The sequence below is a fragment of the Mobula hypostoma genome, chromosome 10 (assembly GCF_963921235.1).
Source record: "Mobula hypostoma chromosome 10, sMobHyp1.1, whole genome shotgun sequence".
Classification (NCBI taxonomy): Eukaryota; Metazoa; Chordata; class Chondrichthyes; order Myliobatiformes; family Myliobatidae; genus Mobula; species Mobula hypostoma.
Window position 1 is genome coordinate 76,508,276 of NC_086106.1, and position 27,200 is coordinate 76,535,475.

Genomic DNA, 27,200 nt, shown 5'->3' on the forward strand with positions numbered 1-27,200 from the left:
GTGGGATGCCCTTTGATAAGGCAGAAGAATCAATACAGGCTTATGAACCCGAGCTCACTGTGTAACTTGAACTGGATGTAACTGGTTTGAAGTGGCCTGATTTGGGGGAATGACATCAGAGGCTTTTCATTACTGGCAAGAGTGATGAAGTGTTGCCATCTATAGCCTCAGGTCAGAGCCAATGAAAAGTGAACACAGGACAGAACACAAGACAAAACAAACGGAATCAAAGTATTGCCAAAGAAGGAAAAATAATACAAATCAATGATTTGAGAGTTAGAAGACTGAAAACTCTGGGAAGACTGTCAAAAAGAAGTTCCTGTGTCTGGGCAGGGAGAAGGATCCAATGGGAATTCCCCTGTTTTGGTGGGATGAGTATATTTCGGGTGAGTTCTGGTACTAAAGGAACAAAAATATTTAGGAATTGATGACCTGTGGGTCACCATAACTTGCATGGATATTTGCATTGAAATAATAGTTAATACAATAATGTTGAGAGTTTGAATTAATTAAGATTTGTGTAGTCATTTACCTAACCTAAGTTAATTGACTATGGTAAGCGTCAAAAAAATGCTGACCCCTAACCCAACAAAAGGTACACTTTCCATAGAATGAAGGGAGATTTTACCAAACTGATTCCTGGCTGGAAGGATTATTGTTTGTGGAGAGATTTGGTTGTAAAGACCGACAACACTATAGTGGTGAAGAATTGAAGGAAATTATTTGAAATGTATAAAATTCTGATAGACCTAGACAGGTTGAATATAGATTGCATGTTTCCCTCAGCTGAGATGGAAGGTCTAAAGATCTCAAATGAAGACTCACTCAGAGGGTGGTGAGCCTGTGGAATTCTTAAGCACAGAAAGTAGTGAGGGACAATTCACTTAATATATTTAAAATAAGACACAGATTTTTAGAAACAAGAGGTGTTAGGAGGTATTCTGTGAGAGCAAGAACTACGGAAATGAATTAATCATAACGATTGGTGGAACAGGTTTAAAGATCCAAAGAGTCCACTCCTGCTCCTATCATCTACGTTTCGATCTGTTAACTTATGACACAGAAATTCATTTATTCTTAACAGATCCAATATGGGATCCAAACGGATCAATTCCCTGAGCTCCTTTTCCCTCTTGTATTTTCCTGTAGACCTGCAATTTCTCTCTCATATGCCCATTAAATTCCCATTGAATTTCTCCCCCTTACTATTTACCTATAGAAAGGATAATTACAGAAGCCAACTACTCCACAGGAAGGACAATCAGACTCCAGACATTTAAAAGACAACAATGGCCTGGACTTTGCAGTACTCTTGGTGTATATTTCCCTGTGGTTTTCACTTGTGCGTCAAGAATCTCTGCTGCTAATTCACTAAATCTAAATGGTCATACAGAATGACTCATGTTTCAAAACATCTCACATGTACAGTAAAAATCAGCAAATAAACTGAAAGAAATCATACTTGAAGGTAAAATGAACACCTGGAAATCCATTGCTGCATTTCAGCAGGCTACCTGGCCCAGTAGAAATGCCAATGAAAACTGGATCCAATCCAATCACCAAAATTGTTTCGGTATTTCACTAATGGCATTGGGTGGGACACCAAATACTTCATTCAACACCCACCTGAAACTATTTTATTTTGTGACTGATGGAAGCACAAGTCAGCAACTGACAAATACAATGTGCCCCTTTTTAATCATCAATATGTAGTAAATACCAAAAAGTTAGGTCTGTTAAAAGAACTCCCCTTTGAGTTCACCTAGTTAACAACTGCTCTTTGTAAATTTCTTTCAATGAAGCTGATATCCCACGACAATAATGCATAAATTCTGATGCATCAGCCTGAATATAGGTTAATTACTTTGCAACGAGACACTCCCTATCAAGTCACTGCTTGTTGCTAGATATTTTTCCCAATAAACCTCTCACAACTTGAAAGACTTTAATGAACTCAGCCAGTGTTCTGCTAAAATAATATACTTGACAGTTCTTTGTAGTTTCAACCCAGCCCAATTTCATATTTTGTTCCCTCAATGCCTTTGTGTGTCATAATTGCTATCTCTAATCACTTCCCTGCAATCTCACAGACAGTTCATTGATCCTGCTGTGCTTGGAGAGCTATATAACTTTTGTAGTTTTCAAATATGCTGATGTTGAGCAAAACTTAAGGAACAGGAATTTTTTTTTCTCTCCTAAACATCAAGTGAATCAAAATCGTAAGTTCATTTTCAATGCCAATAATATCCATTGAATGAAACCACTGAAGGAGTGTGATTAGTTGGAAGTTTTGGCATGTTTCTTTAAAAGCCCAGTGAAAACACTGTAAATTATTAGCCTCTTTTATTTACCTTATAATAACATATGCATTCAAGATGTCATATTTTAACTCACTATGTGAAGGTGTTCATGAAAATGATAGGAGTATTTGAGTTGACAGCAGAAATGTCAGTGGAAGGTACCAAACATTTTCATTATGTACATGCCTTGCTGTGTGGTATATTGCCTATAGCACAAAATGATAGTATCCTTGTTAGAGATTATCAAGATAAGTATCTCCTCGAGATTTTTTGAAAGAACTACCAACAAGTAATATGAGAACATTTTCACACAGGCAAAATGATTAACCCAATCAGACAGATTCTAGCATGCTAAACATTAGGTTTATTTGTAAATTCTTTCATCAAAGGCAGATGTGAAAGAATTAGCAGAGTTTCTGTAAAACATTTACTGTAATTATACACCATTAAACTGTTATAACATTTTCCAGAATCTTTAAATAATTTTCCTCTAATATTCAGCCTTTTTTCCTCTGGCTCAGCTTCAATTGTTGAAGAATAAATTTATTTCTACAGTTTACATATATTAAAAAAAAACAATAGGATAGTTTTAGATCTGGGAAAGTGTCCTGACAAAGCCATTCATGGCAAGAGGCACAACATTTTCTCTGGCCAGAAAGTATTTGTGATTTGACTGCAAATGGGACATGTTTGAACAACTTAGTCCAAGCAGAGGCCATGGTACAGCAGCTTAAGGCAAAATATCACACCTGAACCAAACATTTTGGGAGGTGCTAAAATCTCTAATTCATAAAACACTAACAAAGCCAGTATAAAACATATCAGTCAAATTAATTAAAGTGTATAAAATGTAATTCAAACATGGAACACAGAAAATAGCATAACACAGCACAGTACAGGCCCTTTGGCCCACTATGCTGTGCCGACCCTTTAACTTACTCCAACATCAAACGAACCCTTCCCTCCCACATAGCCCTCCACTTTACTTTTATCCATGTGCCTATCAGAGAGCACCTTAAATGCTGCAAAGGTATCTGCCTCCATCACCATCCCTGGTAGTGTATTCCATGCACCTACCACTCCTACTGTAAAAAAATACTAACTCTGACATCCCTCATACCCTCTTCTTTCCTCCAAACACCTTAAAATTATGACCCCTTATATTAGCCATTTCCACCCTGGGAAAAAGTCTCTGGCTTTCCACTATCTATCCCTCTTATCATCTTGTATACCTTTATTAAGTTCTCTCTTATCAGTTGTTCAGAATCTGCTTTGTTTGGAGAGCATGTCTTATGAGGAGAGGTTGACTCTTATTTTCACTCTCAGTAGATTACATTCCATCCAAAGCTTTGAAGGTGTTATCAGTTAACTACTTATGTCCTGCTGTAGCTTCTCTATCTTTAAAACCATTACTTCCTCAAATGATTTCCTTGCAAACACTACTGTTTTATCTTCACCATTTCCCTTTTTAAAGTCCTGTAAAATATTGATGCCTTATAATTATACTTCCATTCTCCCAAATAATATTCAAATAGCAGGTTGCTCTCCCTAGCTGATATTCTAATAATTATTTAACAGTAGAAAAGCAGTTCAGTCCTCTTATTATGATTTGAGGGAACTTACCATGTGTAAAATAAACTGACAGATATGGTTACGTAGTAAATAGAATGTATTACGGAAAGTAATTTGCATGATGTGAGTTTTAAAGTCTCAGATTTTATGAAGTACTCTATAAAATGCTTATCTTGCATGTTATCTTTTATGGGAAGTCCATGATTCTGTCATCTATAATTTATCTTGTCCCTTTATGACACATTTCTTAATTGGGTCCCTATTTATTAACCACATGATATTCCTTCATCCTGAAGCAAACCTTACACAAAGGCATATGACACAACTCTACAGACTTTAGGGCATTTCTTACAAACTGTCTATTCTAACAAAGCCTGGATGAATCAAGTCTTTTTCCATTACCATGTTATTAAACCTTTTTTCCTCCAAACATCCATATACTTCCAATATGAACCCCATGAACCTTTATTGGTGCATCTTAGGCTAACATCAATAAGTAAAGTATTTTATTCAATCTCAAACTGAAGATCTGATCCTCAACCAGCACAGTGGTGCAGTGCCTAATGCTGTTGCCTCATAGTTCCAGAGACACAGATTTGATTTTCTTCTTCTCCTGACTTTTAATGGCGGATGGCAGTCCAACTTAAAGGTGCATTACCACCGCCAACTGAGACTGGAGTAGAGAGTTGGGAAATAAAACCCCTAATAGTTCTTTATCAAACGAAAACTAAATTACCCCCAAAAGTCCTAAAGATTGTAAATAATGAAAGACAATATTGTGAATTAAAGACACTTCCATAACTTAGTGAAGTTTTTAAACTGAAACTATCAACCCTCAAAGATAGTAGTGAAGCCTGCATTTGATTTCTTTCAACCTTCTATGCTTCACATTGTAAAAGAACATGTTCAATTGTTTCATAATGACGACAAGACCTACACACCCCAGAGTGCTGTTTTCCAACAAGATACAAGGAATAATTAAGCATTGTATGCCCAATTCTGAGTTGAATTAATATAATTCCTTCTCTTCTCCCCTTATGCCCCTTGCCCTACAAGTCTTGCCATAACCCCCAATTCTTAGCTCCACCAACTCCATAGTTTCTGATTTACTAAATGTGTCTATATCCACAGTTGAATCTTAAGAGCTTTTTTGACCAAACAATCAGCGTGCTCATTCCCCTCACCACCTCTAGAGTTGGCTGTCCTCAAAAACTGAGTGTCTGTGCAAGAAGGGGACTAGTGAAGGAGGCCATCGAAAGATCTATGACAACTCTGGAGGAGTTACAAGCTTCAGTGGCTGAGATGGGAGGGATTGCGCACACAACTGTTGCCTGGGTGCTTCACCAATTGCAGCTTTATGGGAAAATGACAAAGAGAAAGCCTCTGTTGAAAAAAAAAACACATGAACAGTCGACTAGCGTTTGATAGAAGGCAAGTATGGGACTCTGAAGTCAGCTGGAAGAAGGTTCTATGGTCTGATGAAACCAAAATTGAGCTTTTCGGCCATCGGACTAAACACTATGTTTGATGTAAGCCAAACACTGCGCAGCATCAAAAACACACCATTCCTACTGTGAAGCATGGTGGTGTAGCCAAAACTACACAAGAATAGCTTAAAAACAATAAAGTTAATGTCCTGGAGTGGCCAAGTTAGAGTCCAGACCTCAATCCAATTGAGAATTTGTGGCTGGACTTGAAAGGGCTGTTCACTCATGATCCCCATGCAATCTGACAGAGCTTGAGCAGTTTTGTAAAGAAGAACGGGGGAAAAATTGCAGTGTCCAGATGTGCAAAGCTGATAGAGACCTATCCACACAGGCTCAAGGCTGTGATTGCTGCCAAAGGTGCATCTTCTAAATACTGACATGAAGGGTTGAGTAATTATGCAATCAATTGCATTTTGTGTTTAATTATTGTAATAAATTTAGACCAATTTGTAGAAATTTTTCACTTTGACATTGAAGTGTCTTTTCCGTTGATCAGTGTCAAAAAAGCCAAATTAAATCCACTGTGATTCAATGGAGTAGAACAATAAAACATGAAAACTTGCAAGAGGAGTGAATACTTTTTATAGGCATTGTGGATACTATCTTTCTGCCAAGTAAAGTCTTCAAACGTAATGCCTTCTCACACTGTTTCTTATCTTTAAAAATGACTGACATATTACCTCAAAGTACGAGCACAATCTATATTCTCTACCTCTGTGACACTTCACATGCTCTGGATTTTTTCAATGATTTCAGGTTCCCTGGCGCCCATCTTATTTTTACTATGGATGTCCAGTACCTATATATTTCCACCATCTCCCCCCCCCACCCCCACCCCCACCAGGAAGGCCCTAAAGCTCTCCGTTTTTTTTCTGGAGACCAGACTAACCAGTTCCCTTCCACCAGCACTCTCCACCTAGTGGAACTTGTCCTTACTCTAAATAATTTCTCCTTTGGCTTCTCCCACTTTCTTCAAACAACGGTGTAGCCAGGAGCACTCACATGGGTCCTAGCTATGCCGGCCTGTTTATCAGCGATATGGAACAGGCTATGTTCAAAGTCTACACTGGTGACCATCCCGCTCTTTTTCTCTGCTACATCGCACTAGTGGTGCTGTTTCCTGCACCCGTGCTGAACTCGTTGACTTCATCTACTTTGCCCCCAATTTCCACCCTGCCCTCAAATTTACCAGGTCCATTTCCGACACCTCCCTCCCCTTTCTGAATCTCACTCTGTGTATATCTGGAGATAGTTTATCCACCTATGTCTATTATAAACCCACGGACTCTTGCAGCTACCTGGACTATACCTCTCCCCACCCCTTCTCTCAATTCCTCTGTCTCTAGCACATTTGCTTTCAGAATGAGGCTTTTCATTCTAGAACGAAGGAAATATCCTCCTTTTTCAAAGAAAGGGGCTTCCCTTTCTCCACCATCAATGCTCCCCTCAGCCTCATCTCTTCCATTTCATGCACATCTGCCCTTCCCCACCCTCCCACCACCCTACGAGGGATAGGGTTCCTCTTGTCCTCACCTACCAACCTACCAGCCTCCACGTCCAGTACATAATTCTCTGAAACTTCCGCCATCTCCAACGGGATCCCACCACCAAGCACATCTCCCCCCGCCCCCCCCCCACACTTCCTACCACATTACCATTCAGGGCCCCAAACGGTCCTTCCAGGTGAGGTGATACCTCACCTGTGAGTCTGTTGGAATCATTTACTGTGTCCGGTGTTCCCGGTATGGCCTCCTGTATATTGATGAGACCTGATGTAGATTGGGAGACCACCTTGCCAAGCATCTACCCTCCATTTACCAGAGAAAGCAGGATCTCCCAGTGGCCACCCATTTTAATTCCACTTCCCATTCCGATATGTCTATCCATGGCCACCTCTGCTGCCGTGATGAGGCCACACTTAGGTTGGAGGAGCAACACCTTGTATTCTGTCTGATAGCCTCCAACCTGATGGCATGAACATCAGATAATGCCCCCGACACCATTTCCCATCCCCCTTTCCCTCTCTCACCTCATCTCCTTGCCTGCCTATTGTCTCCCTCTGATGCTTCTCCCCCCTTCTCTTTCTTCCATAGCCTTCTGTCTCTTTAACCAATCAACTTCCCAGCTCTTTACTTCATCCCTCCCCCTTCAGGTATCACCTATCATCTTGTGTTTCACTCTCCCCTCACCTTTTAAATCTACACCTCAGCTTTTTTTTCCCCCAGTCCTGTCAAAGGGTCTCTGCCTGAAGTATTGACTGTACTCCTTTCCATAGATGCTACCTGGCCTACTGAGTTCCTCCAGCATTTTGTGTGTGTTGCTATATTCTCTACATGTGATTTTAATTTTAATGGTATTGATAGAAGGCGGCTGTCCAGGTAAAATTTAAACCATACCTTGAAGTCTCCTTTCTTTTTTTCCCAAAAATATTCTGCCTTTTCTCTCCATCACTTGACATCATCCAATATTATGTGTTTTTTTTTGGTTTTCCAGAATTGGATTCAATTTCATTCCAACCTGGTTGCTGTCTTTGTGGAGTTCCCTGTGACCATGTGTTTCAACTAAGCATTCCGATTTCCTTCCATACACCAAAGATGTGCTGTTTGATGTGTCAGTTGATTGTAGAATTGCACTGATGTGGGTGGGGGCGTTGAAGGTAATGAGATGTGTGTAAAATTAGATGAACGTAGATAGGTGTTCAATGATCTATACAACAATGTGGGCAGAAAGGCCTCTTTCCTTGCTAGTATGGCTCTGACATTGTAACATCTTCGTCACTCAATAAGAATATTAGGAGGTTTTCTTATATATTGCAATTTATATTCCATGGCACATCATGGGCAGCTCATAGCAATCTGATAATGAAAGGTCATTGTAAATTGCCCCAAATTGATTAGGCTAGGATTAAATCGGGGGTTGAAGGGCCGCGTCTGCGCTGTACAGTATCTCAATTAATCAATAAACAAACAGCTGCCTTAAAATAGGCCAAAAAAAGACACAGATTCCGGGAAGGCCTTTAAAGAAAGAAACTTTCTTTTACTCTGATTAGACATTATTAAAAACTCACAAGTTGAGATATTTACAGAGCTGTTTCAACCGCCTAGGAAATCAAGAGAATAAAAAGTTATTTTTTTCTTTCAGGTCTGGCTTGAGTGGAAAGGGGCGTGATGCGAAACAAGCGACACCTCCCTGTGATCCAGTAAAGGTGTGTCTCTACCTCGGCACGCCTATGCCTTGGAAAGTTAATACTCTCTGTACTCCGTTGGCGTCACCTTTCGCTCCTGTCTGAGTCGTCGGTTCTGTGTGGGGCTGCCATTCCCCCTTCGCAAGCCAGTTTTCCAACATGTCATTGCGAATGCGACCAGGGAGCTCGTCCACCGTCTCGGAAAATTCGTATTACGAGAGTATTGAGCGCGCCAGTTCTCCCAATCCCATGTTCAACATGCAAGGGCAGAAGCACTACATCGCCGTTGGTAGTCCCACCGCCACCGTCACCAGGGTAATCCGACAGGGCGGTGGTCCCCAGATCATCGAACGGGTGAGGCAACTGTCGAAATGCAGCTGCGATTACCATTGAGGGGTTTACTAGAATAAAATGATGTTTCAATAGACTTCGCGCATTGTTCTTTCATGTTAACGGGTTCCTTTGTACATGTCTGTTATACAGATCTTGAAAACTTTCTATAATTTGTCAATCTGTGGTGAAAACAGACGGTTGATATGACTGGCTGATTAAACAGGGCGATTCACCTGTGCGGGGTGACAAGTCTGCCCCTACAGGCTGCTCACAGTTAACTTTTTTTTGCCGGTGATCATAAACATGACTGACTCTCGCTTCTCCGGTCTTGTTTTACTTCACCCTAGTATCTTTTGCTTACACTTATAAACTTCCTGGTGTATCCTTCTCTCCTTCCCTAAAATCTTCAACCTCATTCCAAAGCGAATAGTGTATCAAATATCTACTGCTAAAATTGCCACATTACTGGATTTACTGAGGTATTTTAAAAGTCAAACCTTGTGGTGTAGGAACAATTACAAAGCAAGGTTTCAGTAAATAAGTTTGTAATTTCAATATCTATTTGGAATTGCCTATCTATCCACCAGTTCCATGTATGAACACATTTTAAAGACTGGAGATCAAATTCCTTTACTCCACACTGCTTATTAGTATTTGGGAGATGGCTTCCGATCATTTTCTCTTTGCATGGGAAAAAAACTGGGCAGTTTTGATCTAATTGGAGTAATAGAAGAAAAGTCAGTGTGAAGTGCAAGTCTTTTAGTGTCTGCTTGTTTTGAGCTGGTACTGGAGTATAATAGATTTTTAATCTCTTACTGAACAGCCCTGTAAGTGACCTGGTCAAATTGATACCTTTAGACCCCCAGGTGGACCAGAAAAGTCTGTTTAAAATTAATCCTTGTTCTTGAGAAATTAAAGAATTTGATCTGATTTGCCCAGAAATTATATTGAGTTAGAAAATGAGTACTGTTGTGCAAATAAAACTTTGCATGTAATATTAATCAGGGCTAGTATGCTGCATCATTTAATTCTATCAATCATCTTGACTTTCCTCTGGTATCTGGGGAATAGCCTAATCTGGTCTGACTTTATTTTCTCTCAGCACTACTGTGCATTGTAAAATTACAGACATTTTGATTCCTGATGTAATAAGGAGACTGATTAAATCATTATGAAACAAGAAGAAAATTTTAAGCCACTGGTCGCTGTTGTTGCTCCACTAACAATCACTGCTCAGATCTTTGCTCAGAATTTTTATTCTGCTTATTTTTATCGGTATCCACCATGGCTTGCTGACTGACTTGGCATTTTGTTAGATATAATACTTCAAGGGCATCTTCTTTCCTTTTCAGTCCTGAAGAAGGGTCTCTGCCTGAAACATTGACTGTTTATTCATTGCCATAGATGCTTCTTGGCCTGCAGAGTTCCTCCAGCATTGTGTGTGTTACTTTAGATTTCCAGTAACTGCATACCTTCTTGTGTTTTCAATATTTCATTACCTGCTTTTATATTACTTGGTACCCAAGACTATCCTATACTGCATTTTTTTCTAGTTATTGAGAAGTGATTTATTTAATTACCCAGGGGTTATGGTGCTGGAATTCAGAATCCACAGAATAATGAAGCTACTAGAGAGGGTAGATGGTGGGTGTCTTCCTTTAATGTGCTTCTGTAGCAGAAATAGAAAAGGGAACATTGGAGGTTTGAAGGAATAGTATCTTTGTTTGGAGGCACAGCAGAACAAGTATCTGAATGGGAAAGATTAATATTCTGGTATGACACCTTTAACAACTCTGTAGGTTTCTGTGTTTATTCACGGAACAGTTGCATCAGTTATGAACACTCAGTTACATCCTTCAGTGATGTTTTATACACTGTCCAAGTGACTTTTCCGTGGCTTTAATGCATTGTCAGCAGATTTAAAAGAAGTCTCTTCATCATACTGGACCATTGAGTTGATTTGCATTTTCACCAGCCTGTTTTCGGTCAAACCGAATGCTTTTCTGTTTATCCATTGTTTTGCTCAAGAATAAGAAGAAATCATTGTTGGGTCAGGCATTATGATTAGGAATCAAGGGGTAGGGGCAGGTGAGGGAATTTAAGATGATGATGAAAGTCTAAAGGATAGGGAAACTAGAGTTTAGGATGCATGTTTTATTGAATCAAATATCTTGTTCTGAATTATTAACTTAATAAAATGGGTGATTGTAGAGCTCCCAGGTTTCACTTTATGTATAATGTACCCAGACATACTTTCCTTTGGTATAAAATATTTTTTCGTACCACTAGAAGAACACTGTGGCTTTTCCCCCTGGATTGATCAATATTTGTCACTTTAGTATATCTGGTTATTCTTTTTCTGTGATTTGTGAGACTTTGTCGCACGCAAGCTTCTTGCTGCATTTCCCTATGTTGTAATCGTGTTTGCACATTAGAAACGGATCATTTGCTCAATATTGAGCTCTGTCGTGGCAAGACATCGCCAGGTAAACAAGAAAAGGTTCAGAAATGTTCTGGTAGAAATTATTATTTTCCCATGATGTGTGAATCCTTTGGCTAGGGCTGCTCAAAATGGAGAAGCATCATTTGGGATGGGGTTGAGAAGCTTAAATGCATGCATTGGAAAGTACCGCGTAGGTGCTGGGAGGGGTGTACCAATTCTGAATTTCCCACCCAGCTCCTTCTAAGCATCCTATGCTCAGTATGCCTATCTTACATTGGCTTCATCAGTTGCTCAGAGCACACAGAACTAGACTGGAAACAAGTCATCCTCAACCCTGAGGCATTCTCATCTTTTCTAAGAACAGAAGTAATTCATCAGCTGTAAGCAACACACAAAATGCTGGAGAAACTTAGCAGGCCAGGCAGCATCTGTGGAAAAGAATGAACAGTGGATAGTTTGAGCTGAGACCCTTCATCAAGATGAAGACTCTCGTCCCAAAATGTTGACTGTTCACTCTTTTCCATTGATGCTGAGTTTCTTTAGCATTTTGTGTGTTGCTTAGGGTTTCCAGCATCTGCAGATTTTCTCATGCTTGTCATCAGCTGTAAAGTGCTTTGATAAGTTGAGGCTAGGGAAGCCATTATATGATTAAATTTTAGTATTAGCTGCCCCATTGGTGAAGTGCCTTGGCTCTTTATTGTTATAGATGGTATAAATTACAAGATAATGTTGATGGGTCAGAACAATTTAGTTATGTACTTTCTGTTGTTGAAGGAAACAATGTAGTAATATAAAACACTGCGGCAATAATTTGCATCCCAAGGTTGAGTTTGAAGAAGAATAATAGGAATAGTTGCTTGGGCCTTGTGGATGTCCAATGTGTTATAGCCCAGTGACCACCTCATCAGCTGCAGCTCTGTTGTATCCTGTGAGTGAGCTGAAGAATTGGGAAGTGGTTCCAAAACTCAGAGCCACATTTGTGAAGATGCAAAGATAAATTTGTTTATAGTACCATCACTGGCATATAGCATTCTGTAAGCAGCATTCACAAGAAAAAACATAAATCCTGCACAATTTTTACACAAAAAAAAAATTTGAACAAAAAATCCAAGTCCACTTTAGTGGAAACCAATTAAAGTGATTATAGTGTTTCTAAACTGGGTGACTGGCATTTAGTTGGTGGGTTTAAGAACCAAATGTGAAGTAAAAGTAGCTGTTCTTGAAACTGATGTGGGACTTTCTTCTGCCTGATGGTAGCTGTGTGAAAATGGCATGGGTCCAGATGGTGGGGAGTCTTTAATGATAATATCCTGTGGACACTACCAACGGTGGGGAGGGGTCTGCCTGTGGTATATTGATTATATCCATTTTATGCCTCAAATGTTTGATAGTAAATAACTTGCCTCCATTATATTCAAGTAGGATTCTTGAAGCTGATGAAAACCATTGCTCTGGTACAATTATTCTAAAATCATAAAACCTGCTGTAGATAGAGGAATTTGGGAATTTACAAGCCAGCAATTTCCAATATTATATTCACCACTGAGATCTTAGTGGAAGTAATTAATAACTTTTTGCTTCTCTGGGAAATCTTTGCAGAATGGGCTCTCCTGTTGACACAAATTCATATCTATTTTATGGAAATACATTTCATGTAGAGTGCCAATTAGAATGATTATTTGCTGATATAATTTAGGCACACATTTTTAACCAGCTTCTCTCTGAGGGATTACTCAATCTTGAGTAACTCAGTACACTAAAAGCAAATTGTTTGCAATTCCAGTGGATAATAATTGGAAAAAGAGGGAGACAAAAACAGTCCCTACCTTACTCTTAGAGATATCCACTAACATTTTTACCCCCGTTTATTAAAATATTTAATGTATAATTTACAAATCTGTTCTGATTACCAGAAATTTCATATGGAGCCATGTTTAAAATGGTTAACCATTGTTCAAGTAGCAAAACACTATAATGGCCTGATCATTTTTTTTTACTGCTGGTGGGGAATTTTTTTTCTTACTTGTGCTTCAGCCTATGCATAAGATGCATATGAGCAGAATTAGGCCACTTGGCCCATTAAGTCTGGTCTGCAATATATACAGCAGTCTATAAAGCAGGTATATTTACATCTAATTAGTAAGCATTGATGTATTATGAACATTTTCTATCTATCTTGTTATTAATCCATGTTTGGTCAAAGCCCAAATTAACTTAAATTATAGGGAAAGATTGAATGTTCGGAATTTATTCCCTGAAGTGTACGAGAATCGGGACATTTGATAGAGGCTTACAAAATTATATGGAGTATGAATGGGATTAATGCAAGCAGACTGCTTTTCACTGTAGTTGGGTGAGAATAGAACTAGAGGTCATAAGAGTGAAAGGTGGAATATTTAAGAGGAACCAGAGGGGGATCATCTTCACTCAGGGTAGTGCGAGTGTGGACCAAGCTGCTAGCTGAAGTGGTGGATATGAGTTCAATTGCAATGTTTAAGAAAGTTTGGATAGGTACATGGACAGGGGACTATGGTCTACTTGTGGATTGATGGAACCAGGCAGAATAACATTTTGGCATGGGCTGAAGTGCCTGGCTATGGTGTTCTATGATTCGAAAGCTCACTGATTCAATGTAGCAGCCTTTGGGGGAAGAGGAAGAATCAAGCTGGTAAACCTATCTTTTATTTAAAAAAAACTCTTGAATCTCTCTGACATGCTTGGGCATAAATTAGTGTTTTGAACAAATTAGTTTTGTCTTTTGAACAAACATTTGGCATCTCCTATCCACCCCATTCTCTTTTCCTGTCTTTATTATGTCCCTGTAGGATCTTTCACTGTATTACTGCCTTTCTCTACCTTTCATCTCCTGTATTTGCCTTGCTTTCCATTCTATTTGACTTCTTGTCTTCCTTCCCCCATCCTTGTATATTTATGATCACTCCACCCTCTTTCCTTTCCTCCTTTCCATTCTGTTTGACTTCTTATTCACCCTTGTTTCTTTCTGATCTGTCTGCCCTTCCCTTGTCTCCCTTTTTCATCTGTTTGCCTTTTTCTGTTCCTGGTTCCCTTAATTTCCTTTACTTCCCCTCCCTTGCATCTTCTGATGGAGACCTAATTTATGAAATATTCGATTCAAAAAAAAAGTTCTCCGTTCCTTTTCCTGAAACAGAAATTGTTCTTGGAAATGCCCTGAAGCTATATCAGTCGTTATGCTCAGAATGTCTGTTTTTTAAGTGGTGTGGAAAACATTTGGTGTGAAGCATTTAGCTACAGTACATCTCTCACATTTTTGCTTTACGATTATTATCAAGCAAAATAAATATTTGATACATTTGTGTAAAATATAGTATTTGAAGTGCCCAATGTAAATGTTATGAGTAATAGAGAAATTATTATTACTGAAGTTAACAAATTTTTCAAATATTACTGCAACTTTGTTCTGGGAACAGTTTTGACCTCTTTCAGTCAATTCAAAGATTCAAAGTACATTTATTAAAGTATCGACAGAATACAACTCTGAGATTCCTCTTTCTACGGACAGACACAAAACAAAGAAACAACATGAAACTTATTCAAAGAAAACATCAACCACCCAACAAAAATAAAAGCAAATGCCAAAAGATGAATGAACAACACAGCATGCCAAACATCAAACCAGGAGTATTTAGTTCAGTTCAGGGCCGTACCACTAGCCAACTGCAGGCCACAGTGCCAGTCTTTGCTGACGTACTCCAGATTGTACTAAAGCACTTGATTTCCTCAAAAACAGTAAAAAAGTAACCATAATACAGAAGCACATGCACCATGAGCCTCAGTCCCCCAAAATGAGTTTACAGCCTCGAGCCTCGCCAATCAGTCCATGCAATGTGGAAACCAAGGCTCCTGCACTTTCCTCTGATGGCAACTAGCGAGAGGGAGAGGAAGACTGATCAGACACAGGCAGACAGTACTGAGCACCCACCCACCCTCGGCTCTCATCCTCGTTGACTTCAAGATTGAGTAATCCCTCAGAGAGAAGCTGGTTTTGAACTTGCTCTCTGTCTCCAGGTCCTACACTCCCACCCTCAGAGCTCCCTCAGAGATAGCAAAGTGCAAGATTGCTCAATCGGTCCAAAAACAGGCCATCAAATTGTAATTTACTGGCTCCAATTGCACACAGTTTAGTAGTAGAATCATATCTGAAAGCAGTAGTAGTAGTTTTGAACTGTTTGTAGGATACTGCCCTGGTTGCTGGCACCATATATGCTGAGACAAAATAGTGACAATCATTTGTTTACGCAATAAAAAAATACAAACCACAAATGTGATCATTGATTGGCATGCACACAATGCTGAAGAGACTTGGTAGGTCAGGCAGCTCCTATGGAAATGAATAAACAATTCACGTTTCAGGTCGGGTCACTTCATCAGGAATGGAAAGAAAGGCACCATGGGGAGGTGATAGACAGGTGACGGGAAGAGGTAGGAGGCCAAAGTGGGGGAATTGAAGAAGACGGAAAGAGGAGGGGAGAGGAAGCTATCCAGAATTTGGAAAAATCACTGTTCATGCCATTGGGTTGCAGGCTATCTAGACAGACTATAAAGTGTTGCTCCACCAATCTGAGAGTGACCTCATCATGGCTGAAGGAGAGGTCATGGACTGGCATGTTGGAATGAGAGTGGGGATAAGAATTGAGATGGTTGGCCATCAGGAAATTCTGCTTTTTGCAGATGAAGCTGAGATTCTCAACAAAGCAGTCCTCCAATCTACATCAAGTCTCATCAGTGTAGAGGAAGCTGCTTTGGGAACACTGAATACAGAAGACAATCCCAACTAATTCACAAGTGAAGCTTCCTTTCACCTGGAAGGACTTTTTGGGCCCTAAATGGAGGTGTGGGTGGGGGTGTGGATGGAGGTGAATGGGAAGGTGTGGGTGGGGGTGGGGGTGTGGGTGGAGGTGAATGGGAAGGTGTGGGCAGGGGTGAGGATGCAGGTGAATGGGAAGGTGGGGGTAAGGGTGGAGGTGAGGGTGAAGGTGAATGGGAAGGTGTGGGTGGGGGTGAGGATGGAGGTGAATGGGAAGGTGGAGGTGAGGGTGGGGGTGAGGATGGAGGTGAATGGGAAGGTGTGGGTGGAGTTGAGGGTAGAGGTGAATGGGAAGGTGTGGGTGGGGGTGAGGATGGAGGTGAATGGGAAGGTGGGGGTAAGGGTGGAGGTGAGGGTGAAGGTGAATGGGAAAGTGAGGGTGGAGGTGAGGATGGAGGTGAATGGGAAGGTGTGGGTGGGGGTGAATAGGGGTGTGTGGCACTTCTGCCAATTGCTAGGAAGGAGATGGGGGAGGATGAATCTCTCGATGTGGCCTTCTCTGCTTTTGTGAGACCTGATGTAGACTGGGGGACTGCTTTGTTGACCACCTCAACTCCATCCACAAAAAGCAGAATTTCTTGGTAGCCAACCATTTCAATTCCTTTTCCTATCCCTATCCCTATTCCCATTCCCACATGTCAGTCCATGGCTGCCTCTTCAGCCATGATGAGGACACTCTCGGGTTGGACCTTGTATTCCCTCAAGGTAGCCTCAAACTTGATAGCATGGACATCGATTTCTCCAACCTGTGGTAATTTTTCTCCCCACCCTCTTCCCTCTTAATTTCCCCACTCTGGCTTCTTACCTCTTCTCAGCTACGTATCACATCCCCTTGGTGCCCCTCATTCCCTTTCTCCCATGGTCCACTCTGTCCGCTCCCATCAGATTCCTTCTTCTCCGGCCTTTTGCCTTTTCCACTTATCACCTCCCAGCTTCTTACTTCATTCTCTCCTTCCTCACCCACCTGGATTCACCCAAGACCTTCTAGCTTGTCCTCTTTCTGGTTCTCCCCCCCCCCTTAATTTTAGTATCTTTCCTCCTTTTCCAGTTCTAATGAAAGGCCTTGGCCTGAAACATCAACTGTTTATTCATTTTAAAAGATGCTGCCTGACCTGTGAGGTTCCTCCAGCATTTTCTGTGTGTTGCTCTGGATTTCCATCTTGTGCTGGATCTCACACATTTGATCTTTTGAGCCAAAAGGCATCAGTATGTGTGTATTTCCAGGTTACTTAGTCCTATACCTGGAGTCTGCAGTGAAAACCTTTTACTCTTCCTCCTTATTGCAAAGTGTTGAAATTAGACAAGTATTTTTTCTAGCAGAGCTGGCTGAGATATTCCAACATTTCCTTTAGGAAATCTCATGGATCCTGGTGTAGGAATCATGATCAATGACTAATGAAGAATAATGTGATTTGCAGCATTTTTTAGTTTTTTTTGTTTTATTACATACTTAGTTTAGAATATTTTGGTAATAGTTATGTATATAGTTGATTTTAATAGATGCACATGTTGAAGGTCCCTTATTTCAAACTATCATGAGCATCTGACAAAGTGTTGACAGGCAACACAAAGCTTACAGCACATGACTCCTGAGTTATATTTCCTCGATACACCTGTAGATGAGAGACAAAAAAGAAAACAAAAACTTAACAGCAAGTAAGGTCGTCAAATTCCTCTGAACCTGAGATGGTGACAGGAGATTAGGTTGAAACTACAGTGTTAAGAGGGAGTGTTGCTCATCAGAAAATGATTACAGAATTTCTAAAAAGAGGTCTTAATCAATGAAGATTGTTTTTAATTTTTTACAAGCAGATATAAATTTTAGGAGTTACATTTTTTTTCAGATAGGGCAGCAGGTAGAATTTCAAATAACTGAACAGGTTAAAAAGGGTCATCTAGTTCAAAAGAAATCAATTGTTTGCAGCTTTTAAAATTTTAATTTGATCAATATCTATGTAGTTACTGTTGGAGAAAAGTCTTCCACATTGTAGATGTGACCCCTCTATGACCCCTCTTCCCAAAAATAAAATAGATAGCCTTCTAAATATGTTTGGAAAGATGCCAATGTACAAATTGAGGAAATGTGGATGGCTGTCTTAGGCTGAATTGGAATCCTGTTATTGTCACATTTACTGAGATACAGTGAAAAGCTTGCCTTGCATATTGTTCGTACAGATCAATCGTTACACAATGCATTAAGGTAATACAAGGTAAAACAATAACAATGCAGAACAAAGTGCAACAGCTATTGAGAGTGTGCAGGGCAGGTAGGGATAATAAGCTGCATGAGCATAATGAAGTAGATTGTGGGGTCAATAATCTGTCTTATCATTCTACAGACCATTTAATAGTTTAATTACAGAAGGGTAGAAGTTGTTCTTGAGACTTGTGATACATGCTTTCAGGCTTTGTATCTTCTGCCTGGTGGGTGAGGGGAGAAAAGGATGGGTGTGCTCTGATTATGCTGGTTGCTCTACAAAGATAGTGAGAAGTAGACATTCTGTGGAGGGGATGCTGGTTTCTGTGATGTGCTGAGCTGTGTCCGTAACTCTCTGCAGTTTCTTAATCGCATGCAGAGCAGTTACCATACCAAGCCACGATGCACCCAGATGGGATTCTTTCTATGCTGAATTGATGAGGAAAGTGTGAGAGGTGATGGGACATGCCAAATTTCTTTAGCGTTCTGAGGAAGTAAAGAGATTGTTGAGCTTTCTTGACTATGGTTTTTTCGGATCAGGATGGGCTGTTGGTGATGATCACACCTAGGAACTTGAAGGTCTCAATCGCTCAACCTCAGCACTGTTAATGAAGACAGGAACTTGTGCTCTGCTCCCTTACTGAAGTAAATGACCAGCTGTTTTTGCTTTGCTGACATTGAGGGAAAGATTGTTGTCATGACATCATGTTACTAAGCGTTCTCATTCCTCCCTGCACTCTTGACTCATTGTAATTTGAGATGTAACCGACTACAATTTGCAAACTTGCAGTTGGAGTTGGAACAGAATCTGGCTGTGCAGATAGAAGAATTTAGGGAGTAGAGTTAGAGGCTGAAGGATGCAGCCACATGGAGCATGAGTGCAGAATAGTATTGCTGTCTTTCCATACTGATTGTGACCTATGGGCCAAGAAGTCAAGTTTCTGCCTTTCCTAACTGATTATGATCCATTGGTCAGGAAGTCAAGGATCCAGATACAGAAGGGTGTGTTGACTTCCAGTTCTTGGAGCTTGGTGAAGAGCTTGCTTGGTATTTATAGAATTAAACACAGCTGTAATCAATATACAATAGTTTGATTTATAGGTGTCATTACATTTATTTCTGGACCATCTAGTGCCAGGGAGATGGCATGTGGAAGCTGTTATGGCAGTAGACGAATTGCAATATGCTGTGGTTACCTTGGAGGTTGGAGTTAATCACGTCATGATTAGTCTCTCAAAATGGTAGATGAGGGCCACCAGGTTATAGTCATTAAGGCATGTTTTAGGTACCTGGATGATGATAAGGGTCTTAGAGTAGGTGCAAATCTCAGATTGAAGTAAGGAAGAGCAATACCCCTGCCTGCTGATCTACACAGGATCTAAGGCACAATATAGATCTAAGGGCAGCCAGGGACACTCTTCCAAAAGCTGATCTTGCATCTGCGATGCTGACTGTGGGTTCTGGTGCGTTAGAGGCTGTTGGCTTGATGTTGACATACTAATCCCTACTGCTCAAAATAATCATAGAGTGTGTTAAGCTCATTTGGAAAGGGCATGCTTTTGTAGGTGATGCTGCCTGACCCTTTGTAGTAGTCGTTATAGCGTGTAAATGCTACCACAACTGATCTGGGACTCGGCTGGTATTACCTCATGGCTCTTAGTTTTACTGAAGTCATATCTCAACATTTTTCTAAAGATGATGGAAACCTGATTTGAATGCTACAGACATAAACCCTGAATGAAGAAGTGATGAATTTGATAATGCAGTGATACTTGGTCTACTGTACCAATACAAATGCCCTACAGCAGTTAATTTGCCCAGAGCAAAGATGTAGATGCTGGCAGAGATTGTTGAATAAATCACTTTCTAGCCATATGGAATGGAATGGAAGAATCTGGAAGTTGATTCATTGTCTGCTTTGACAACCTTTAAGCTTTCTATTTGCTCAGTAACTCCATCTCAGCTGATGGGCGAATTGGTTCAATGTGATGACAGGCTTGTCATCAAACTTCAAAAACATGGCAAAAAATGTCTAAATTAATGTAGCTAATCAACTGATAACAGTAGTTCAAAGCTAATGGCTGTTTGCTGAAGGGAGATGAATTGTGCTGTTCCCTAATGTTTAATGTTAGATCATTGTATTTTTCATCTACATTGCTTAACCTCATTGACCCAGATTTGTACATAACTGGGCAGAGCTGTGAAATGTGAAAAGTTTAGTAACAAGCTGCAGTGGGATATAAACAGGCTGCTGGAATGGATGAATGCATGGCAGAAGAAATATTAATATGGTAAAATATAGAACATAAAACTAAAGCACAGTTTGGCCCTTTGACCCATGATGATATACTGACTGCAACATTGCCATCCAAATGCGAGGAGGTGATTAGAGTGGTTGGGACTGATTTATTTAGGGAAGGCTCTATGGAAATTTAATGGAAGTGAGTGGTTTGGACAGAGCAGTTGGAGGGAGGCTCTTCCCTTTATTGGAATGGTCACGAACTATGGTCATGGATGCAGAATAAATGGGAAGAGAATTAAGAATGACCAAAACAGACTTTTTATGCAGCATGTGTAGACGTAGAGGGGATAATTTCCATTGTGGTGTTGAAGAGGGAATCAAATTGGATAAATGTATGCTGAAAGAACATTAATGAAACTGAAGGGTTGCTCAGATAGAGAGACAGCATGACCACAGTGGGCTGAATGGTCTCCTGTGCTGGAACCATTCTATAGTTCTGTGATGTCACTACAGACGAAACCGGGAAACATTACAACCCAAGACCCTGAAGGTTAGAAAAACATTCATGGCATTGCCATGTGCAAAGTTTGCCTGATGGAAACCCAGAAGACGTGGACTGTAACCATATCTATTTCAAATACTTAGATTAGTTGAATGCAAACAATTTGGTCCAGACCTTTTCAACTCAAAATTAGATTGCAGAATTGACCATAGCTGGAAGCTATATGTCATGTTATCAAATCATCTTTAGTTTTTAACTAATGGTATTAAACTGTATTTTACATCCCATTTCTTCTGACACTCTTCAACATAATGTGTTTCTTGCATTTGGCTGAATACAACATGACTCCAATGTTCCCTCCTATATATATTTTAGATTCGATAATTAACCTTAATCCATGTCAGAAAGATGCATCGGCTATGATTTATAATATTATTATGAAACTTATGAAAGCTCCATTTGATAAGATTAGGGTAGATTGGGAACAGGAATTGGGGCTTACCATTTCTGTGGATGATTGGGGGCAGATTTTACAATTAGTTAATACTTCCTCTATTTGTGCTAAACATTCCCTAATTCAATTTAAAGTGGTTCATAGAGCACATATGTCCAAAGATAAGTTAGCGCTTTTTTACTCGCATATTAATCCTTTCTGTGATAGATGTTCGGGGCAGATAGCCTCTTTAACTCATATGTTTTGGTCTTGCCCTACTTTGGAAACTTTTTGGAGAGATATTTTCAATATTATTTCTAAGGTATTAAATATAGATATCTCTCCTCACCCTATTACTGCTATCTTTGGACTACCTAAAATTTCTAGTAATCTTTCCCCTTCAGCCCGTAGAATGATTGCATTTCTTACTTTAATGGCGAAAAGATGTATTTTACAACATTGGAAAGAGCTTAATGCCCCAACTACCTTTTTTTGGTTTTCTCAGACGATTTTATGTTTGAATTTGGAGAAAATTAGAAGTAACCTTTATGATTCTTCATTTAAATTTGAACAGATTTGGGGACCTTTTATTCGATATTTTCATTTAATGTAATATTTACCCTTCTTGTTTTTTTTTCACTGTTTTAATGGAGGTCGGGATTGAGGACGTGATTTTAAGTTTAACTCTGTTTGGTTTCAAGTTAGCCCATTGCTTTGCCTTGCTTTTAGTTAGTTGCACGGTGGGTTTTTTTTTGGGGTTTTTTTTTTTCTTTTTTTCCATTGATATATATAAAATTTAGTAAACTATTATGTTATCTTGGTTTCTTATGCTTAAATTACATTGTAGTATTTTCTTTTTGGTATTGTTATCTTTTGGAATTTTATTATACTTTAACATTGTATTAATGTTTATATGGCTTACCTTTTTTGTATACTTACTCAATAAAAAGATTTTAAAAAAAAACAACATGACAATTTATTAGACCTTTGCATTACACTAGCCCCTTATTTTTCTTTCAGGATCCATACTGAATTGAAAAGAAAAAGGACACTGTAGATACTAGAAATCTAAAATTAAAATAAAAACAAAATGCTAGAAATATTCTGCAGGTCGCGCTGCTTTGGTGGGAAGGGAAACAGAGTCAGTGTTTCAGGCTAAAGACCTTCATCAGAGTTGGTAGGAGACAAAAACTTGTTAAATTGCTGGGAAGGTAGGGTAAGGAAATATCCCAGGTGGGGTAAAACCAGGGTAAACATCTGCAAACTGTAGAAACCTAGCTGCTATTTGCATGTGAATTAAATTTCGATGTACAAAAGATTTTCAATTGTGATTTGACACACATCTAAGGGTGTAGTTGAGTGACATTTATTTACATAGGGTTTGATCATGTGTCTGCTTATGATGCCTTGTGTTTGATCATTTGTCATTTTCTTGTTGTTTGCAAGTTGTTTTGTTCATTCTATACCACCAAGGCCAACATATTTCAACTTTTAGGAAGATGATTAATAGAATTCAAAAATCAATTAATATTTCAATGTTTAAATGCTATGATAAAGTTAACCCCTGAACATCGTCAACTCTCTTTCAACCTATTTGTCATCTAATTTTGTCTATTTGGACTTCCATGGAATAGCTTGAGATGGTCTTTCTGCCTGACGCCGGCCCCCTAAGCCTGAGTCGACATAGTAGTAGTCTTTCTATATTAACAGCACTTGGTTAGATGAAAGCACTTTGTTGGGTAAGGCTCTGACCATCATCAGAGATCCCTACCACACAGGTCCTGCTCTCTTCTCCCTGCTGGCATCAGGTAGAATGTACAAGTGCCTCAGGACTCGCACCAACAGTTTCAAGAAAAGGTACATCCCCTCAACCATCAGGCTCTTGAATGAAGGGGGATAACTACACTCAACTTCATTTGCCCCATCATTGAAATGTTCTCACAGGCAATGATCTCACTTTCAAGAACTCTAACTCGTTATCTCATGTTCTCATTATTGCTATTTGTTTATATATGTATTTGCACAGTTGGTTGTCTTCTGCAGTCTGGTTGGCCGTTCATTGATCCTGTTATAGTTACGATAGATTTATTGACTATGCCCACAAGAATCGCATCCATCATCATGAAATGTTTTGAGAGGTTCGTCATGAGGCACATAAAGACCCTGATGTCACCCCTCACCTGCAGCTTGCGTGTCGTCCCAACCGCTCAACAGACGACACCATCACCACCACCCTCCACCTGGCCCTCACCCACCTGTGCAAAAAAGACACATACGTTCCAATGCTGTTCATAGACTTCAGTTCAGCATTCAACACAATCATTCCTCAGAAACTGACTGGAAAGCTGAAACTACTGGGCCTGAACACCTCCCTCTGCAACTGGATCCTAGACTTCCTGACTGGGAGACCTCAGTCAGTCCGGATCGGAAGCAGCATCTCCAATACCATCACACTGAGCACAGGGGCCCCCAGGACTGTGTGCTCAGTCCACTGCTGTTCACTCTGCTGACCCACGACTGTGCAGCAATACACAACTCGAATCATATCATCATGTTCACCGATGACACGACTGTGGTGAGTCTCATCAGTAAGAATGGTGAGTCAGCATACAGAGAGGAGGTGCAGCGGCTAACAGACTGGTGCAGAGCCAACAACCTGTCTCTGAATGTGAATAAAACAAAAGAGATGGTTGTTGACTTCAGGAGAGCACGGAGTGACCACTCCCCACCGAACGTTGTCGGCTCCTCCGTTGAGATCATTAAGAGTACCAAATTTCTTGGTGTTCACCTGGTGGAGAATCTCACCTGGTCCCTCAACACCAGCTCCATAGCCAAGAAAGCCCAGCAGCCTCTCTACTTTCTGCGAAGGCTGAGAAAAGTCCATCTCCCACCCCCCCATCCTCACCACATGCTACAGAGGATGTATCGAAAGCATCTTGAGCAGCTGCATCACTGCCTGGTTCAGGAATTGCACCTGCTCAGATCGCAAGACCCTGCAGCGGATAGTGAGGTCAGCTGAGAAAATCATCAGGGTCTCTCTTCCCGCTATTACAGACATTTACACCACAAGCTGCACCGTAAAGCTAACAGTATTGTGAAGGACCCCACGCACCCCTCACACAAATTCTTCTTCCTCCTGCCATCTGGCAAAAGGTACCGAAGCATTTGGGCTCTCACGACCAGACTGTGCAACAGTTTCTTCCCCCCAAGCCATCAGACTCCTCAATACTCAGAGTCAAGACTGACATCTACATCATTTATTATTATATTGTAATTTGTCCTCTGTGCCGATTAAATTGTTTATTAATCATTGTACTGCCCTACACTGTTTTGTGCACCTTATGTAGCCCTGTGCAGGTCTGTAGCCTAGTTCAGTTTTTATGTTGTTTTACGTAGTCTAGTGTAGCCTTGTGCTGTCTCGCATAGTCTAGTGTAGTTTTGTGTTGTTTCATGTAGCACCATGGTCCTGGTGGAACGTTGTTTGGTTTACATACCAGCAGCTTATGGTCGAAATGACAATAAACTTGACTTGACTTGAATCTCAGGACTGCATTTGGTGACATACTGTTTATGTACTTTGACAATAAAATTTAATTTTGACTTTGAACTTTAATTTTGGAGGAAAATTCATAGTTACCAAAGAAATGCTACTCTCTTGGAAACACTCACTTCTACAGTAGATGTTGATCAGAGGCCTTGTCTACCCTGGTGAGATTCAATAGGGCCTTTTCATCTCTATAGTCCTCCTGGTATTTTGTCCTCTGCCACTGAAACAAATTTACTAATCGTTCTTTTACATATTTAGACTGTTCCACTGCTCCATTTGCCCACAAAATAAGTGATTTTATTTCAAAATTAGAAATTGGCTATTTTACACCTTTTTCATGTCCTGAAGATGTGAAAGAAGAAACTGTAAATTCTTTTATGACGCTACTAGATCAATGTGTTTCTGCAAACAAAAAGTAGTGTTTCAATTTGCATAGCATACCTATAGAAGTAAATCAACTTTGAATATTGTACTCTGTAACAATATCTCCTCACTATCACATAGATGTACTGATATGAAGTGTGAACAGTTCATGTTCAGATGTTAATTTGTTTGTATGGTATGGTATGCTATGTAAGCTGTGACAGCATCTTTTGGCAATATAAACACTTGGTATTTTTAGATGCTTGTTTGCAAGACTAATATTTGTTTTGAATCTAACCAAGCATTTTGAACCTGAGATTATGGACTTCCGCACGATTGATATACTGGCTTTCAAATCGTATTTTATGCTTAAACATTTTATGATTAACAAAAACTTCCATCCACAAATCTTAAAATTGCTACATTTTACTGTAAATTTTTAAAAAATAATCCTTTTAGGTTTACTGATGTATTTCATTACTAACTTGAATGTTCTACTTGACTGAACTGAACCAATTTCCTGAAAGAATATATGCCTAGAAGTGATAATGTGCCATAATTATTGTACTTAGTAGGTGCAATAATGGAGCACTAGCAACTATTCTGGCCTTTAGGGGTGCCACAACAATCTATAATTGTGCATCAATGGCCCAGGTTTGAAGCTGTTATGACTCAAAGGAGCAAAGGTGAGGCAGAATACAGGCAGCCGACAAAGGGTTTGAGACCTAGGACTCAGAGTTGGGGTGGAATACTGGCTATCAGAAGATAGTGATGCTGATGTGGGTGAGGTTCAGTGTTGTGGCTAGTTCGATGGCAGTGGGAGGTGTTGAGCATGAAGGGTGAAGGTAAGTAATTGATACTTGCGAAAGTCCCAGAGGACTAGGTTGTGCAGAATTTACCCAGTGATGAATGCTCCAGTAATAACATGGTCAAAATTCCATTGTGACGTTGAATGTTATGCCATGCATCCCAGACTGAGATCATACTGAAGTAAGGATGATTCGGATCCCAAAGTGTCCAATGAAATTCCCATTGTGATGAGAAATGACTCAGAAATATCATTACTGCATTTCACTCCAGAAGGAGGAAAGTGATTTCAATTGCATAGTGCTCAAAACTTGTCGTGTCCTGAAGAAGGGACTCGACCCAAAATGTCAACTGTTTAATCTTTTCCGTAGATGCTGCCTGTTTTGCTGAGTTCCTTGAGCGTGTGTGTGTAAATTTGCCATGTGTTTGAATATAGTTATACAAAATTGATCTGAATTTCTTAGAGATATTGTTCAATGGAATTTCCCTGTAATGTTCAGACATAATATGTATAGCATGAGACATATGGCTATGAATACGATTTGCTAAACTGTGACTTGTTTTTGCTCTTGGCAAAAATACCAGTCCCATGAGATCACCTTTTTATGCTTAGTTCTATACTAGTGTGGTTTCTAATTTATGGACGGTGCTCTTTGATACAATCTGGTGGAATGATTTTATGCCTCCAGAATCTTCTAGGTGGAGAATAGTTTTAATGACAGAATGTCGTTGTGGTCAAATGTTTAATTCTCAGTATACTTTACTTACAAGCAAATTCAAAATTGCATTAAAGATAAACATTATCATTTATATCCTATCCATGAGAATTTATTGTATTGCCACTAAATTAGATGGCCTATTTCTATACTAAACAGGCATCTCCATTTTTGGTAGTTATCCTTAAATGTTCTGTGAAATTGAAAGTATTGATTTTTTTTAGCACT

The 27,200-nt window shown here is 39.8% G+C and overlaps 1 protein-coding gene across 1 annotated transcript in view; it reads left to right on the plus strand.

The window, feature by feature from the left end:
- The first annotated feature begins 236 nt into the window (after positions 1–236).
- Positions 237–27,200, plus strand: part of pof1b (POF1B actin binding protein) — a 118,632-nt gene continuing 91,668 nt past the window's right edge. The window contains exons 1-2 of the mRNA XM_063060637.1: positions 237–386; positions 8,501–8,897. Coding sequence (XP_062916707.1) covers positions 8,703–8,897 — 195 coding nt within the window. The 5' untranslated portion in view covers positions 237–386; positions 8,501–8,702. The remainder of the gene's footprint in view (positions 387–8,500; positions 8,898–27,200) is intronic.